General features: G+C 40.4%; 1 protein-coding gene across 2 annotated transcripts in view; it reads right to left on the bottom strand.

Moving 5' to 3' along the window:
- The window catches only part of PLPP1 (phospholipid phosphatase 1), a 90172-nt gene that overhangs the window by 4456 nt on the left and 66856 nt on the right, over nt 1-18860 (bottom strand). For both annotated transcript variants that reach the window (XM_060761494.2, XM_060761495.2), the window contains exon 5: nt 152-328. In XM_060761494.2, coding sequence (XP_060617477.1) covers nt 152-328 — 177 coding nt within the window. The remainder of the gene's footprint in view (nt 1-151; nt 329-18860) is intronic.

Genomic DNA, 18860 nt, shown 5'->3' with positions numbered 1-18860 from the left:
AGCCTACATGGCACTTTTATTCTCTTCTAACTCCCACTCCGTGCTACAACTATCCAAGCCAACTTGAGGTATTTAGAAAAGGTTGTGAAGTAAATTAATTTGGTTGCAAGTAAAATTGTTTGAATAGTAAAGCAATTCTATATTGACTTACAATAAGTATAGCTACCAATGCTCCTTGGATAAGTCCAGTCAGTACATCACTCCAGTGATGTTTATAATCAGAAACACGGGAAAGACCCACATAGATGGATGATGCAATGAGTCCAAACTGTACTGTGGGGCGCAGAAGTCTTGCCCAGTCACCTTTCATTCGGGCTTGAAGATAAAGCTGAAATCCAAAAGATAGATGTTGGAACAGTAGCAGATTTACCTCTTTCGGAAACATATCCTTTCTGACAAAGCCTAAATAGAATTTCTGGTTGTGCAATAATACATAGAACTTCATAATTAACTGGCAAAACAAAATTTACTGCACTCCACATAAACCTATTAAGAGAATAACAATTTAGCAAAGTTAGATTATGATCTGCCTAGTTTTACAGATGTCATCTAAGAATTTTGCAAAATGGGTTAGCATTTTTATATGGACTGTTGGCCACCTTTTCAGACCCCAATTTTGTAGAACATATTATATAGTACAGTGAATAGTTATGTTTACTCAAGCTTACTTAATTGGTAGCTATGGTCTTAACTCAAGTAATAATCCAGTAATTTGTGAGTAGTAATATTCTTGCTTATTACACTGGAATTCTAGAATGCAATGCCAAGGCTATTTTTAGGGACCCAAATCCATCACAAGAGTACAAAATATTTATTTAAAATGCCTACCATTTCACCTAGACTGGGTGGGTTAGGATCCTGCCACTTTCTTGTCCTCCCTGCCTACTTCACACATATAAAAACACAATATTTTTGGCCACACAATTAAGAAAAACACAGTATGACCCCAATACCCATAGAACTGGTACCCACAGTTTCACCTACTCCATTTGACAAAATATGTCCTCTCTAAGTATTTTCTGGGTCCTCCAGGCAATTCTGTGGTATGCTTCAATACGAAGTTGCCATGGAACCATATTGGGAGGACCTAGCAATTATTCAAAGTCCCCCAACGTGAATCTGTAGTAACTTGTAGTGGAAGTTGCTCATTTCAGTGGTGTCTGCTATTATCCACACTTTTCTGTTTCCACAGTAAGTTCAGGAATGCAAATATAGAAGGCTTTACTATAATATTAACTTACAGATTGAAAAAAAGGCCTTCCCTAGGCATAAACCAGCCTGTGGGGAATTTTCCATGGTGGTGGTGGGGCACTTTCAGGGAAGGTGGCATAGCCTCTGGCTCATATGAAGTTGAATTCATGAAATATTAAAGAGTGCCTTGTCAAACAGTTCAAAAATGCATAGCAAAATATTACTGAAATTACAATGTTGGCAAGTAAACTGCAGCATGTAGGTTTAAACACTTGGAGAATGAAAAAGCCCTTGCCTGGTTTTAAAATGAAAGAAATACTGAGTTTGTGAAAATTGGGTAGCACCCATCCCTGCCTCTGTCTTTAATGCCTAGAATTCCTGAAGGATAACCTCAAAAGGTTATGCTGTTATACAGACAGGTTTGCATGGTGAGAGTAGTTTGTCAGGTCTCTATCTTGGACTTGGAAAAGCAATCAACAGCATTTTTGAACTGTACTCACAGAAACAGAAGGAGCCAATACTATTGTTTAAATAGTGGCAAAATGTGTTCTATCCTGGTCTCAACACAGTTGCATTATGAGTTTTCACACAATGTTCAAAGTCATTCTCACATATGACACATTGTAGTCATTTAATCCGAAGGTTGCCAAGAGTTTTTTTTAGTAGTGACCAGTCTGTGGCACAAAGTTACCGTGCAAATGACACTGCAGGAAATAAGTAGCTTCACGAACTGAATTTGCAATTTTAACATTATCTGGAAAATTCATTTATTTATTTCATACACTTGTACGGCCTCACAACAGGGCGGCCTCACAACAAGCACCATTCAGTGCCATCACAATCATAAAAACATTCAACAAATTCATTAAAACAACATTGAACAGTTGTTAAAATGCGCCAGTTAAAGCCAAAGTCCAGGTCAGTTCATTGTCGCTTCAAATTGCTTATGTCTTCTTCTCACTTGCCGCTATTCAATGATCAAGTGCTTGGTCCCACAACCAAGTCTTGAGTTTCCTTCTAAAGGACAGGAGGGAGGTGGCCAATCAAATAATATTTCAGTTTTAGTTGGACTATGTTCCTCTAATAGATCTCAGTGGTTAATTCCTGATCCTAGATTGTTTCCATTATCTCAAGTGAATTTGTCTTTAAATTTACCTTTACTCACTTCTGACATAATAGATAAATAACCTTTAAAATCAAAATATAGTTGGCTTTGCTAGGAATACACTGCCAGATACTTGTGTTGTGAATGCCCAACCAACCATCTTGTGTAACTAGATTGTCCAATTATGAATGTAACAACAGCAACATGGTACCACCTTTCATCTCTAAAAGCCTAAAGGAAGACTTTTCAACAGTACCAACAATTCTAAAAATCGCCTGTCTCAGAGGTTGTGGAGTCTCCTTTGGCAATCTTCAAATCGCCATCTTCTGAGAGATGTGTATTCCTGCATATCAGGAAGTGGACTAAATGCCCTTGCAATCCCTTCCAGCTCTGTTATTCTAGGTATTTACACCCACAATATAGTTCCTGTCAACATGATAAAGACATTTGCGCAAAAATGATAGATCCCTGTGATTTTAAAGAAACCTGAACTGACTAGCAGGCAAGTCCCATCCTCCTTCCTCCTGGTTTCAAGCCCTTTTGAGGAACTGAAAGCATCAGTAGGCCTGAATCAGTGAAAAGGGGAACAACCACACCACTTAAATATCTCCAGAGGCAGAACTCCCCACTTTCAGAAACGGGCTTTGGGGATCAAAGGTTTCTGAAGATTTCACCCCCACTACTCAGGCTATGCATGTCCCACACAAGCCAGAAGACTTCCAGATCTTTTATAGGAGAACCTCACAACCCCCTCCCTTTAAGATGCTCAGATCTGTGCCCTCTCATAAGGAGGCATTCACTATATTCTGGACACAGTCTGGTAAATCCCACCCAGCTGGAAGTTACGAGCCATAAGAGGCAGACATACCAGGAACAAACTGTACTTCACCAAACACCTTATTCAAGGCGTCAGGCCTTAAGAACTAAAATTCATGCAGCAAAACTGAATGGTACTCTAGTTACATCTGTGAACCACAGAAACATAGATGTAATAACACCACCATCTAAGATGACAAGCTAACAAGTGGACTTTATGGGATGCCAGCAGAGGTTCACACTTCCATAGGCAACTTCAAAAACTTTGTGTACCTCCTAGGATTATTTGGGTTGTATAAATGGATACACAGAGAAACACTCTATTTAAGAAATAGGTGCTATTTTCCAAAGTTAAATATTTGGGGAATGCCTAATCGGTTTTTCAAAGCAGGATTACATCACAGTTTTGGCATGCACCTCTTCCATTTTGCTATTAAAAGTTTGTCTGAAATTTAATGTGGGTAAGGAGCAAGTCTTTGCAAAGCAGGTAGTAGACTGAAGCTGTACTCCAGGTACGTTTTGTTTCCACAAATGCAGTTCAGGATTCTGAAGCATGTTTTAAAAGATGCATGCACATCTTTTAAAATATGCGTGCATTCAACTCCCAACAACAAGGGGTAAGTAAGCCTACTACTATTTAACCAAAAGAGTTCAACATAGTAAAGCTACGGAGAACAGTTCCAAGCCAACTGCCGTGTTTTCTCAAGGCCTGTTTGTGACTAACCTCCACACCAATGCAAATCATTTCTCCCCAGTGAGAACCCGAGCCAGGAGTCGTGCTGGTGGTCTAAAGACAGCAGCCTGGCAATCCAGTGCTGGCATATTTCCCTTTTTCCAGCTTACAAATTCCACCAAAGAGCCTGAAAAACTACATTACTTGGCTAATATTTTTTGCACGCAAGGAATTGCTGTAGTTGGCACAGGGACTTTATACATGTAGGAGGGAAGGTGGTATGTGCGGTTATGAGTGGGAGAGAAGGTGGGATCTTAAGACAGTCACTTAGAAAAATTGTGGCCCATGTTTGAGGGCCTGGGACAGGGATCCAGGTGATAGGATTTCATGCTGCTTGCCAATATGTCAGAGTTGAACGAATGATTAAAAGGTTTTGTTTGAACCTCCCTGCAGCAGAAAATTATTTAGGACTCTACGCTATGAAGGCAAAACAGGAAACCCAGGCTTGATGTTTATTCATGGCTTTTATTTCCACATTAAGAACTTAGGTATTAGCCACAGCTGTTTAAGACGTAGATCTACGTTCTAATGAGATGTATAGGAGGCACAGACTGAGCTGTGTTTGTTTTACCAACAAGAGCATCAGTTGCTGTGTTCATCTTTAAAATAATGTGAAGAGAAGCCAAATGCTCGCCCCTCTTGTTAGGCTACAACTGGTGTAAGTTTTCAAACTGCATCTGCCAGCTGTGCCAGTGCAGACTGAAGTGTCTGAACAAGAACTGGTAAGTCTAGCTTTTCAAACCAAAGACAACTTTCTTCAGAGTAGCTACTATTGCCATTTGTTAACCCAGGCATATTTTCATTTTCCATGCCTATGGCTGTCTAATCAAATGCACCAGGAAATATCTCAATTTATATGTCACGGCTGGATCTGTTGTTCGGTATAAATTTGAAACTCAAAAGCAGGCGAAAATGCTGGCACCCATCCAATCACAAGGAATAAGTATGGAATAGAAACTGCTATCTGAACCTACCATAATATAGCGAGGAAGGCTATGTCAAGCCAGGTTATACATTAATGATCACCTGCCTTCTGGTGACATCTTGAAAGGTACTATTTAACAGCACTCTATTAATTGAGTGCATAGTTAAGTGCATAATTAAAGCAATGGTATTCCCCGTAGTAACCTGTGGATGTGAGAGCTGGACCATAAGGAAGGCTGAGCGATGGAAGATAGATGCTTTTGAACTGTGGTGTTGGGAGAAAATTCTGAGAGTGCCTTGGACTGAAATAAGATCCAACCAGTCCATACTTCAGGAAATAAAGCCCGACTGCTCATTGGAGGGAGGGATATTATAGTCAAAGATGATATACTTTGTCCACATAATGCAAAGACAGGAAAGCTGGGAGAAGATAATGATGCTGGGGAAAATGGAAGGAAAAGAGGGACCGACCAAGGGCAAGATGGATGGGTGGTTTCCTTGAAGTGACTGACTTGACCTTGAAGGAGCTGGGGGTGGCAATGGCCCACAGGGAACCTTGGCGTGGGCTGGTCTATGAGGTCACAAAGAGTCAAAAGCGACTGAACGATTAAACAACAAATTAACTGAGGGCATGATGTAACAAGTTTCTCACTTGCTGCCAATGGCAAGAGGAAAAGCTCATTATATATGATAAATGCTCACAAGAATGAGAAAGTTTGGGGAGGGAAGGCTGCCAAAGAGATGCAATCACCAAGGGCACCTCTAACACATTCTGATTCTCAGTAAAAGAAGGAAGGCAAACAATGATTTTTGTAAACTAACAGCATGGTAAGCAACTTTACTCTTCAGACGTTTGGCTCTCCTCTGAAGAGTGTCCTTTAGATACCAGATGTGTTTGCCTTTGGTGGTCTTCTTTTAAAAGTGCTTTTAATTTCCTAACTTGAAGCACACCCACAGTTCCCTTCTAGGTGTGTTTACAGAACGTGGTTAAACCTTTCATTCATAATGAAAATGCAGTCTCTTGGCCACATATATCCTGAGCACAGCATTCCACCCACTTTCTGGTCAAATGCTCCATTTCTCCCACTGAAAGTTCAACATGTACCCCCTTCAGAAGAAGCCACAGACACAAGCAGAAATACTTTTTCAAGTAGAGAATGATTTGCTATTATAAAGGCATTGGTAAGCATCACAGTGAGCAGATGCAGCCGTTAAAAGGGTATTTGGAACCACTAGAGGCTCTAACCAAAAAAGGAATAACAGTAAGCAAGTAATTATTTTTAGCTATTGGAAAAGTTTGACTTTTTCTCCAAATGTTCGTTTGCAGCAGATATCACACAACCTTGTCCTGAGAGCATAGTTTAATTACTTGGGCCCCATCTACAGTGCCAAGTGATCTATATAAATAAAAATGTAAATGTCAGTTTGTGAATGACCTCAAAACTCCCAAAATACTTCACCGATTGCTGCGAAATGTGGACACAACATAGCATTCGAACAGGTGAATGTTTTTATTTATGCACATACCTATTATATGGATGTCACACCTGTGACAGGTAAAAACATGCTTGGCATCAAAAACAGTGCCATCTGCTGGATGTCTAAGCAACACACCACAAAGCGACCCCGTCAGGGTGAGAGCCACTGTTAGAGATCCGCAGCCAGGTCACCCTCACCAAGCCTGCCTGCCCGCCTCCATCTGGAGCAGAACGGAAGAAGAGCAGGAAAAGGGCAGCGAAGCAGGTAGGGAAATCCAGGCCAGGGAGAGGGGTGGGGCACGGGCCCAAGAGAGGGAGGGAAGGAAGCAGGCAAGGAGGTAGGCCCAGTCCAAGCCCCGGCCTCCCATAGCCTCACACCCTGGCTGGCCTTGCCCGGCACCGCCTCACGCCCATGCTTCCAGGAAGACTGGAGGTTCAGAAGGAAGGACTGAATAGTAGGAAGGGAGAGATAGATAGGAGGGAAGGAAAGGAAAGGGTTTCCCCAAAACACACTGATGGTTATTACATAGACCAGTATCATTGTTATTATCTTTATAATACACACCAGTATTATTACATAGATTATAAAGGCCAGTATTATTATTATTTACACTATTAGTATTTCACAGACAATGGAACAACAAAAAATGCTGCATACCCACAAGCATTATGAAATTACATATATTAGAAACCATCTCTTTCTTTTTTCTTTCTTTTCCATTTAATCAGACTGGGCCACAGCAACACATGGCCGGGTACAGCTAGTAAAATATAAAACTGTATTATATGGTCAATGTAGATTCATATGATGCAGTTCAGTACAATTAAACTGCATTATATGAGTTTACACTGACCTTATAATGCATCATATGTCACTGTAGATGGGGCCTTGGCCTCCCAAACCTTATCTCTTCTATGAAGCATCTTCTTATACAGACAAAGGAAATGAAACGTAGATCATCCCCTGTATAACAAAAGGAAGTACCTTTCTTCATGCATTAAGACACCCTTAATAAGTACCTCATTAAAATCACAGAAGTATTCAAAGCAATAATGTAGTGCAAGATGTGGTTATTTACATGGAAACAATTCTCCAGAACGTTCTGGCATTATCTACCAAAGTGGTGATTTGTATGTGGTATGAGATTTTGGGACTGGCACACAATCCCTTACAGTACGTGACATGCAAAGTTCTACTTTTTCAAGTTATAGTTCAAAATCAGAAACAGAACAACCCTTTTTCTAAGCTGTGCTTTAGAAGTGGTTGGCTTTTGTGTGCATGTTTCTGAGAAACAGCCATACAATCGCATGCTTTGGAACAAAAACTGACTGAATTTTAGGACTCTGAAAACTAGAAACCACATTGTATACATGTTTACTCATTACACAAACACCAGCCAATGTTTCATTTGGAATTCCCCCCCCCCCCCCCCAAAATTAATTGTTCTACATTTCTAACGTAGTCTACTAAATGACAATACTTCAAAAGGAAAGTACATGTCCTTGGGAACTACAATATAGGGAAGCAGGTATGGCATTCAGCTGAAAGATTTACCATGTGTCATATTTTCATTTTGACATTTCTCAGTAGAAGTTAAGCCACTGCATTTCTAGGCTCTTTATAACACATACAAAAAAGCTGAAATTCTCAAGTTAATGTATTAGAATCTATACTAATTAAATTATGTCCTGCTGCTTGCAACCACCTCAGAGTCATATTTACCTCTGAGAACCCTTATGATTCATGAGTGTATCTTGCACAATGACAGCAAGAGCAGGTAATGCCTGCCAAGTCATATTCTTTATTAATAAAGTGAGACATATGCAACTATATAATGTACACAGCAGCTTTGTCTACAGCAAGATAATTGTCAAAATAGTTTCCACCAGTTGTGATGCATTTGCACCACGTTCGAATCCACTCATCAAATTCACTTTGGAAAAACTCTTTTGGGCAGTCCCTGGGCCAAGGGCTGATAGCATTTTATATTTTATCTACATCACTGAAGCGCCATGCCCAAGGGATCCCTGGCCACCTTCCAGAAAGACTTAAAGACTTGGATGTTCATCTGTGCCTTTGGATAATGCAAGAGCCTGTGATGCTGTCACATAAATGTGGAGCCATTTATTTATTTATTTCCAACATTTCTACCCCGTCTTTCACAACCCCCCAAGGGGGACTCAGGGCGGCTAGAAACGGCAGCAATTCGATGCCGACAACATGCAAACGCATTGCATACAACATTATACAAAAGATAAAACATTAGATTAAAATACATATAAAACATTATTTATCATATAGCCGAATCCATGTCTGATTTAGCAACCGATGACCCAGTCCAAAGCCTGTTATATAGTCAAAGCCAAATTCCAACATTATGATTACTGCCAAACCTACTGTCCGAAAGCCTGGTCCCAAAATCATGTTTTGAGCTTATTTCTAAAAGAGAGGAGGGATGGAGCCAACCTAATTTTGCTAGGGAGAGCATTCCACAGATGGGGGGCCACCACCGAGAAGGCCCTGTCCCTCGTCCCCACACTTGCGAAAAGGATGGGACCGAGAGAAGGCCTTCCTGCAGAATCTTACATTCTGAGGAGGGATGTAGAGGGACATACGTTCGGACAGGTAAGCTGGGCTTTATAGGCCAAAACCAGCACTTTGAATTGTGCTCGGAAGTGGACTGGCAGCCAGTGGAGCTGACATAGCAGAGGGAGCCATGCATTATAAAGGTAGGTTGTATCTATCTGTTTGTTGTCTTTTCTTACAGATGGCTTACTGAAGCGATTGTATGTGACAGACATGCAATAATGCATATTTCATGTCTGTCACGTGAAATATTGTATATTTCATGTGACAGACATGAAATATACAATATTTTCCTACATGGTGGTGCTTTCCCTTATGGAAAGGAGTTAGTGAAGCTGTCTTCTGGTGCTTTAAGAGCCTGTCTTACCACATCTTTCATTCTGTGAACAGCACATGTTCTGTTCATCCCTTCCTCTTGGAATTAGACCATGGTGGTGGTGGTAATCTGACCTACTGTGGTGTGATAATTGAAAGCAATCTCTGTGTGGTATTTTTTTTCTCACTCCTAAAGGGCTAAGTGACCTGACAAACACAATGGAAAAGCTTATCCTCCTCATCTATGCAGAAAACACTGTTTAGCTAGTTTTCTTGCTGTTAATCATTACAAATACAACCATGAGGCCATTTCTGAAGCAGCTTGTGTTCAGTATTATGGTCCAAGAGCACATAACATCACAAGCAGTTCTTTCCTCAAAGAGCTGAGGAGATTAAAAAGTATAACTAGAGACAAACTAAAAACACTTGTAAAATCTCTCATCTTTGCTTCTCCACCCCACCCTCCTCATTAGGCAGTTCTTCACTGCTAGGCTAGTAACAGATGAGGCTTCTGCAATCTGAAAAAGATGACATTGTCCGGAATAAATATCGTATGAGATGACTGGTGTACAACCTACTGGAGAGGCAAAGAGGCTTGTTTTTGAGGGATTATTAATCTGCAATGACAAAGTATTTTTAAAAAATAATTTTTATAGTCACACTTCCTTTAGTACATTGATGGCTTTGGGAAATGTGGCAGAATTTTCTGCATCGATATCACAGCCATGTAAGAGAGTATACAGTATGTCCAGTCAGTTAAAGTGGACGGATTAAAGTACCTATCTCTTTTATACATCTTCCTTCTGCAGGAGACACAGCACTGCAAGGATGCTGAAGAGGTCTTAAAATGATAAGATACTCCAGCAAAGCAGGAGCAGCAAAACACACCAGAAAAATGATGGCAGAAATAATAAATATAATCCTGTCAAGATGAGATATATATATATAACATAATGATAAGCCAAAACAGAGATATTCAAAAGCCAGGCCAATCCAAAAGATAGTCAGAATTACAGAAACACTCAGAAGGCGCTAATTGACACGGATGCTGCGGCAGATGAAAAGTTACTGAGGCTTAAGGCAGGAAGAGTGCCAGTATGGCATGAGGGGGAAGGGCAGGTTGCCCACCCAAATACTTCGTAATAGTTCTATAACATTCCAAACAACACACTGTGTAGATGCAGAAAATCCATTTCTGTGAATCACAGAAAACTTTTCGATCTCTTTCCTTTCCTATTCCAATAGTGTTGATATGCCACCAATTGCTTAGTCAGTAAAAATAGTGGGCTACCAACCTCTGGACACTGTGAGGAGGCAAGGCCAAATTATACATACAAATATTTGAATGCCAAGATATAAACAACAGCCTTAAATAATCTAACAGCATTGGATCCTGTCTGATCATAGAACTTAAGCAGGGTCAACCCTGCTTAATACTTGGATGGAAGACTACAAAGACATACCAAGTGCTGTAGGCTGTATTTCACAGACAGAAACTGACAAAAAAAACGCAGCATTTTTTTTGCCTAAGAAAACACTGAAATTCATGGGGCCACCATATGCTGAGATTGACTTGGAGGAACAAAAACACAACACAGGATAAAACAACAGACTTGATTAATATTATGCTTTAGTATAAAACAAATAGATTATCCATCTCAATGAAAAAAAGCAACCTTCATGATAACATATTGATAACACTGCCCCCAGAGTAAGGCGTATGCATGTTTATTTGAAGTTTAAAGCATCTCTTAAGGAATTTCATAGTACAAGGCATTCCGTTGATCGAAAAGACCATATAAAGTACTGCCAGAAAGGTTTAGGTTATGCAGTCAACTGCCCTGTGAAGTATTTGGTCCAATAGGAACTGCTATTCTGGAAATAACTTGCTGACTGACATCTTCTGGGAAAGCTATCTGAAAGTGTACAGCCCTGACTCCTGTGTGATTCTCCTAACTTTGCCCAACAAAATTCACAAACCATTTCTGTGTCACTTTTATTCTCCCCAAGTGGGAGAGGAGTGGAGGAAAAACAGTCCATTTTCAGTGAATGGCAAATACTAAAGACAAAGTAACAGCTGCATATTCATAAGCAAAGACTGTCCCATTTCCTCATCAAGTAAATCTTTCCATTCCTGAGTCAGTGAGAGTCAGGTCAGCTGCCCAGCAAACCAGAACTGAGATTCCAAACAAAAACAGAGAAGACACCAAAATCCACATTTTAAACCACTTTTTAAGCTTAAGACTCATTTGTTTTACTCATTAACAACTATTATTCAGCCATTTAGATTTGGCGCAGATGACCAAGATGGTTATAAACAGTTTTTATAAACATTAAATGTTTTTAATGTTTATGTATGCATATAATGAATTCTTGTTCCGGCATCGAATGTTTGCCGTACATATGCTGTGCTCTGCCCTGAGTCCTCTTTGGGGTGAGAAGGGCAGAATATAAATGCTTTAAATAAATAAATAAATAAATAAATAAATTTTATAGCCCTAGTTCACCAGCCAAAAACAGACAACATTCCCTCAACTGTCCATAGAGGAATGTGCATGAGTATGAATCATGCCTTCTTTCAGCTCGCTCCAAGAACAAGCAACCCCTTGCCTGTTGCACCCTGGAAGGCAGCAGAAGGGAGGGAAGGGTGCTATCATTAGCTCACTGGGTTAAAACATTCCCCACTTGTTACTTGGCAACCTTCAATATTCCCAAAGCATACCATCCATGCTCAGTTCAATGGGAATAGTCACATAAATATTCTGTTATCTAGAAAGAATGTATCACTCAGTAAAAATATTAAATAGCCAAAATAAGATCCTTCGCATACAAATATTCCCTGTCCTTTTAGTGTGGCATTCATGTGTCTGGAAATTATAAGGTGCTGTTTCTAATCGAAGACTGAGCAACATTGGAGACTCTTGACAGTGTTCACCCAGTAGTCTGGGACAAACCTGATTTTCTAAAACAAAATGGGGGCAAAAAGAAATGGTAAAAGATCTCATTTTTGGTAAAATATCTCATTTCTGTCCAATGTCCTTTTTTTGTGCCCTGCTCCATCCTTGCTGTATTTTCAAAGAAATGGAAATATGTGCCATGTCCTTCAAGTATTAATGGAATCTGATGTCAAGTCTGCTTATATCCGCAGCCTTCGCTGTAGTTTACTGAATCTTTTAAAGTAGTGGGGGTTTTATATGTTGTTTTATGTAAATTTGTTAGGTGAACTTACTGATTTATGTCTCTATTTACCTTGCTGTATTTTGCATATTGTTGCACTATTGACTGCTTTTTGTGAGCTGCCCCGTGTCCCCTTGGGGAGATGGTGTGGGATACAAATAAATATTATTATTATTATTATTATTATTATTATTATTATTATTATTATTTCAACATGACAAAAATTGATTTCAGGTTTTCAATTATTTGACACACAATCTCATTTTGATTACGAGTTGCAGATATGCAAATCTTTTTAAAGGTAAAGGTTTCCCCTGACATTAAGTCTAGTCATGTCCGCACCACCACCACGGCTATTTCCTGGATGATGAAGACAAGGAGTAGTAAGAAAGACGAGCTCTAGAAAAATCAGCCAGTAACAGAACGGACTGAAGGATGAATGAATTCAATCTGCCCCTCCCTGTAAAGAAAGTAAGAATTAGGCAGAGACTAACAGTGACAGGCATCCTCTGGAATCTCCTGTGGCCTCTGTGGATGACGTCATTGCTGTGAATCCAGCTATAGGAAAACAGCTGGACATTCTCTGCTGCCAGGATATGGTCATGGGGAGCGAAAGACCTTAAGGGAAGGAAAATATGGGCTTTGTGGCAGATTTTGGCTCACTGCAGGGTCAAGATAGCCATAACAACAAAAGTGAATTATTATGGTGTAAGTTGGACTTACACCACCATAATTCACTAACAGGATGGCAGCCATTGTGTTCCTCAAAATGTCACAAACAAACCTATGTAATTCTTACAATGATCTTGTGAGAAAGGAAGACCAATATCTTCTCAAATTGCTGATGAAGAATTCAGAGAAAGCAGTTTGTCTTAGAAAGAATTCTGGGACCAAAAGTGTTTACTGGGCTTCTCCAAAATATCATGTCCCCTTCACCATTACACCAATGCTTTGTGGTTTCCTACCTTGTATGCCTTTTCCCTCTTTCTAACAGGCTTTTCTCCCTAAAGCATAGGCACGAAGAACTTTATTCTAGAAAACACTTCTGTATTCTAGAATACACTTTGATGGCTGAAAGTGAGGAGGGCCTGAGGAGCCTTCTAACAAAAGTGAAAGAAGAAAGTGCAAAAGCTGGGTTATAGTTAAACATCAAAAAACCCCAAGACTATGGCAACCAGACTGATTGATAACGCAAACAGAGGCAGAAAACATAAGAGGCAGTGACAGACTTTGTATTTCTAGGTGTGAAGAGATTACTGCAGACGCAGACTGCAGCCAGGAAATCAGAAGATGTTTACTGATTGGGAGGAGACCAATGGCCAATCTCCATAAAATAGTTAAGAGTAGAGACATCACACTGGCAACAAAGGTCCACATAGTTAAAGCAATGGTATTCCCCATAGTCACCTACAGATGCAAGAGCTGGACCATAAGGAAGTCTGAGTGAAGGAAGAAAGATGCTTTTTTGAACTGTGGTGCTGGAGGAAAATTCTGAGAGTGCCTTGGACCGCAAGAAGATCAAACCAGTCCATACTCCAAGAAATAATGCTCAACTGCTCACTGGAAGGTAGGATATTAGAGGCAAAGATTAAGTACTTTGGCCACATAATGAGAAGACAGGAAAGCTTGGAGAAGATAATGATGCTGGGGAAAATGGAAGGAAAAAGGAAGAGGGGCTGACCAAGAGCAAGATGGATGGATTAATGTTATCCTTGAAGTGACTGGCTTGACCTTGAAGGAGCTGGGGTGACAACGGCCGACACAGAGCTCTGGCAAGGGCTGGTCCATGAGGTCATGAAGAGTTGGAAGTGACTTAACGAATAAACAACAAATGTTCTTGTCTTCGAGCAACTCTGCCACTGAAATGTAATTCAATCTCAGGCTTGAAGAGGTTCCCCATTCTTACGGTAAGGCAAGGGTGGGAATAATCAGGACTTCCAGATGTTGATGGGCTTCAGTTTTTAACATTTCCCATTGGCTATAATGGCTAGGACTGATTGTGGTTGCAAGTCCAGCAACATTTGGCAGACTGAATGATTCTCCTCCCATTTCAAGGCAAGACTAGAACTGAGAATTTTTTGATTGGTAGCTTAATCTGAACCTGTAGGAGCAGGATTCCCTTTCCTTCCTAGTATCTGAGCAGGGATCATCTGTCTTCTGAATTGTACACAGATACCCATCTGAAATTGCAGTTAATCAAATTTAAGGATGTTAGTAGCATAACAAACTTATCTGATCCACTGCAATACTCAACTGCAGTGTTACATATTCAGTATTTAGAGTTTTGTGGGATCATTTCCTGAACTAAACAACCAGAAACTTTTGTTTGCTGGGGAGGAAATGCATGTTTCTGACATCTCCACACAGGATGGGAAAAATGAATTTGGTACAAAGCTTACACAACCAACAGAAACAGCAATGGCTTTCTTGGCCAAACATACAGAGTTCTAGAAAGGGCAACCTAAAGTTGAGGGGACTAAAGAAAGGATGACTAGTCAATATAACCAATGCTACTCTGTAAAGAGCACAGAGGTCAGGCAGATATTACAAGTTAATCACTGCATTTATCCAAGAGTTCGTTGCACTGAAAAAGGCTCCAGAAAAATAAAACATTCTAAACTCCATTTACAGTTCTCTAGATTCTTCTTCTAACTAGTGGTAAGGACTGAGAAAACACTCATAGGGAGAAATTTGGGCACAATTCCATCCAAAATGATGCTCTTGAAGAAAAGTGACCCAGAGTCCCAATGTCCATTTCTATGTCTATTCTTGGAGACACAGAGAATAGAAATGGGTCACTGGAACTACAATCCCCAAATCCCTTAGCCAGCAAGTCTAGTGACTGTTCCGATGGGGTCGATTCTGGGAGTTTTAATCCAGTCAAGTAATTTCCCCATCACTGTCCAGCTTTTCAAGGCCACCCAGCAGGCCTGTGCTGCTTATATAGCAGGGTCTCTGGAAAGAAAGGGAAGGAAAAGTAAGCATTCCCCACAGGAATTACAACACCGAGACAGACAGTGGCCGTTACAGTCCTAGGTTTGTGGTTCAGCAAGTTGCTGTAAGTAACTGACAAGCTGTGGCATCTTCTTGTGGGCCAGAGCAAACACGGCAAGACTGAAAACAAGCTTCACCTTCTTACAGTCTAGAGGAAGTTGAAGAGAACAGTTTAAAATCAAGACTGATAGGGATTGAGGGGAAGCTGGGGCTCCATTGGTTTCTACAGAGTTGTAATCTAGTTGTCAATGTGGCTGGCCAATTCCACTACCATATCCTTTTTCGCCTGCCTTTTTTGTTTTTGTATGCATGCACAGTTGGTTGCACCAGGCATACGTCAGATTCCTCCAGCCCTCAAGAGGCCAAAGTTTTAAGCGTCTGGTTCTGATTAATGCAGACGGTGTGAGTAATGCCACATGTTAGTAACTGGAGAGTTAAGAGCAGCGCACAACTGCAGCTGGGGTTGAGCGTGCAAAAGGCAAGATGAAGCTGGTCGGAAAGAACATTTCAAAAAGGTTATCAGAGGCATCAGACTTGACCTAGGGCCAGTAGCAGAACTCTATATTGCCACGTGGGAAAGTAGGGAGCCCTGAAATGTCAATGCAGGGAGACAGACCTGAACATCTGCATCCTGTAAATAGCAAATTGTCAGAACAGACAAAACCACCCATCGGGCAAAGACCTTCACAGCACATGACACAACCACTAACTCATTAAGTTTTCCAAACAGAGACAAATTACACAGACATTTTCGAGGTTCTCTCTAGTTTAGTTGTTCTCATCCTTTGGGTCCCCCCCCCCCCCAGGTGTGTTGACCTACAACTCCCAGAAATCCCAGTCAGTTTACCAGCTGTTAGGATTTCTGGGATTTGAAAGCCAAAACATCTGGGGACCTATAGGTTGAGAACCAGGGCGCTCATCCTGAATACAATGGTAGCCAAGGGAGGGAGTCAAACACGTATACTACGCTATCACTAGAATACACTGCTAAACTGCCAGTTGCTGTCTCACTGTTAATTCTAACATTTATCTAAGGGGGGGGAAACCCACTGGAGCACACTGTACAGTCAGTTGGCAATCTCATTACACTAGCGGATGGCAAGCTAATGTGATAGGGAGAGGACTGGGGAAAACAGACAAGCAAAAAGTAAATGATCACATAGTGTACTTCCCTAAAGCTATACATGTTTTTCCAGGATTCTAAAACAAAGCAACTTTGAGGGGTTTTTTAAAAAAATGTTACTGTCTTTATACTGCTGCCTTTCTCAACTAGGTGCCACACTATATCTCACATTGCTCCTATACTGGTGGCAGAGAATGATATCTGCAAAAAAATTGCAGGTTGAAGAGAGCTGGTCTACAATATAGTATTATGCCCATCCCACTACAGTAAATGATTAGAGAACCAGGATCTAAAGCCTAAAGTGCTGCTCTGTTATGTAAAAAGAGAAGGTACAGCTACCTAGGACAGATCCTTTTCAGTAATGGCACCAAGACTAGAGTTGCCTTCCTTTTCATTGCTGGGTTTCTAATGCTATACCAAAGCATGTCTTTTTTCCTACAACATTATAAGTGTTTGTTTTTTCAGAGCTTTTTCATGGCTTTTCTGAATTTGAGAAGGCTTTTCTTCCAGCTACTTCACTGAATGATACCACAGAGTATTTCCAAAAAAGGTAAACCAGCCTACTGTCTGCCTTCTTCCCAGTGGGGATGGCGAGAGATCATCATGCCTGCATAACTGTCTGACTTCTCAAGCCTTTAATCCCTCTCTTGGGACTAATTTTAACTACAGCCCTCCACAACTTAGCACACCTAGCCAAAACATTTTGGAGTCTCGTGTGATTCTCCCCCTCCTCATTTTTTATCATCTAGAACGGAAAAAAGATTTGGAGACCTAAACAAGAAAACACTGCATATTTTGAGAGTTTATATTTAATTTGGCTAAAAATGCTGCCCACCTGTGAATTTCAGATTTGGGACTATCCCAGTAGACCAATACAGCATCTATCTATCTTTCTTGGAATTGCAAAGACTACACAATTATTAAGTAAACCCCCAGAGTGAGTGAGAAAGCACATAGCACTCCTTGCATTGAAGGTCCTGACCAACAGCTCACCGCTGGAGCACGTTTGCATGCGGAAGGGTTCCAAATTCAATCCCAAGTCTTTCCAGTTGGAAGATGTTACAGTAGTAATGCCAGGAAATATCTCTGCATTAGAGAGCAGCTGCCAGGCAGAGGAGCCAATATCAGACTAGATGGCCCATGGATGTGTAAGACAGCTTCACAGCACAGTTCTTTTAACACAAGGTGAATCAGACAAAGTTGGCAGACACCACTGTTAGTACTGACACTGTTCATGATCAAAAACATCACTCCAGAGAAAATACCATGGATCCACAGAGTTTGTGAGAGACAAGAACAAAAACAAGGGATCTAATTTCAGGTGAGGAATCAGACTGCACTAAATGAATGCCCAAAATAAAAATAATAAAAAATTGAGTATCATAAATGTCACTATAAGCTAGAAAGCCAGACTTGTTACGATGCAGGGAGTTGAAACACTCTTAAAATTTATTGCATTTATTACCAATGGATCTTGTGGCCAGATACACAAGTACCAAAACTTGTGAAGCATACAATATGTACAAGTATTAAGTATTTAAAACATTGAATATCTTCCCAACTCTCCAGCAAGACGTATTTCTGTACAAAATAAAATCACAATGTTTTAAAATGTATTAAGCTTCCTAGAATATACTAAATCCACAAGATGTCTTCAAAACTATTCAGAATCGTCTATGAAAGAGAAGGAAGGAAGAAAGGGAGAGACTTAGGGATCTTGACCCACTGTTCTCCTTTGAATGGCTAAGATTTAGACAAATGCCTCTTTTGTGTGAATGGACCTCTTTCCAGGGGTGTCTCAACTATACTTGGCAGAGCAGACAACTGCCCAGATTTCTTTCCAATGATGCCTTTCATATCAGGAACACAATTTAGAAATCAGGCACTTGTACCATTGCTAACATGACTAACTCACTTTATCATCTTAGACAGCTCTTTACAAGTTTATTTGCAGTCATGAGTTGCATCTCTTTGAATCCCATTACCCCATGCTCTGATCCCACCCCCACACCCGTAGCTTAATATTGAACATCATTATGGTATCTGAAGTAATAGAATGAAGTGCTTCAAAAGCTCACACTAAAATAATTCATTTAGACTCAAAGATGATATAAAATTATTTTTTCTTTCTTTCACCACAATGTCCTTCCAAGGATGCCTTTGGTATCAAAACATGCAAGGATGCTTCCTTGCATCTTATAAAATGTAACAAGGTTTACACTCTCTATTTGTGCAGGGAGGGATGTCAGCAATGAAGCTGGTCTTACAACGTTAACACAGATTCAGTGCCAATCAATCTGCGTGTTTAACAGTTAGCTCTCCCTTTTCATTCACTTATGTGCTGTTAACATCTCAGTAGCCTGTTTTCCAAACTCGTTACCAGTCTGAAATGAGGAACAGAACATAAAAGAAGTCAA

This window comes from Anolis sagrei, chromosome 2 (assembly GCF_037176765.1).
Source record: "Anolis sagrei isolate rAnoSag1 chromosome 2, rAnoSag1.mat, whole genome shotgun sequence".
In the NCBI taxonomy this organism is placed as follows: domain Eukaryota; kingdom Metazoa; phylum Chordata; class Lepidosauria; order Squamata; family Dactyloidae; genus Anolis; species Anolis sagrei.
Note: the sequence above shows the minus strand (reverse complement) of the source record. Positions and strands in the feature narration are given on the sequence as shown.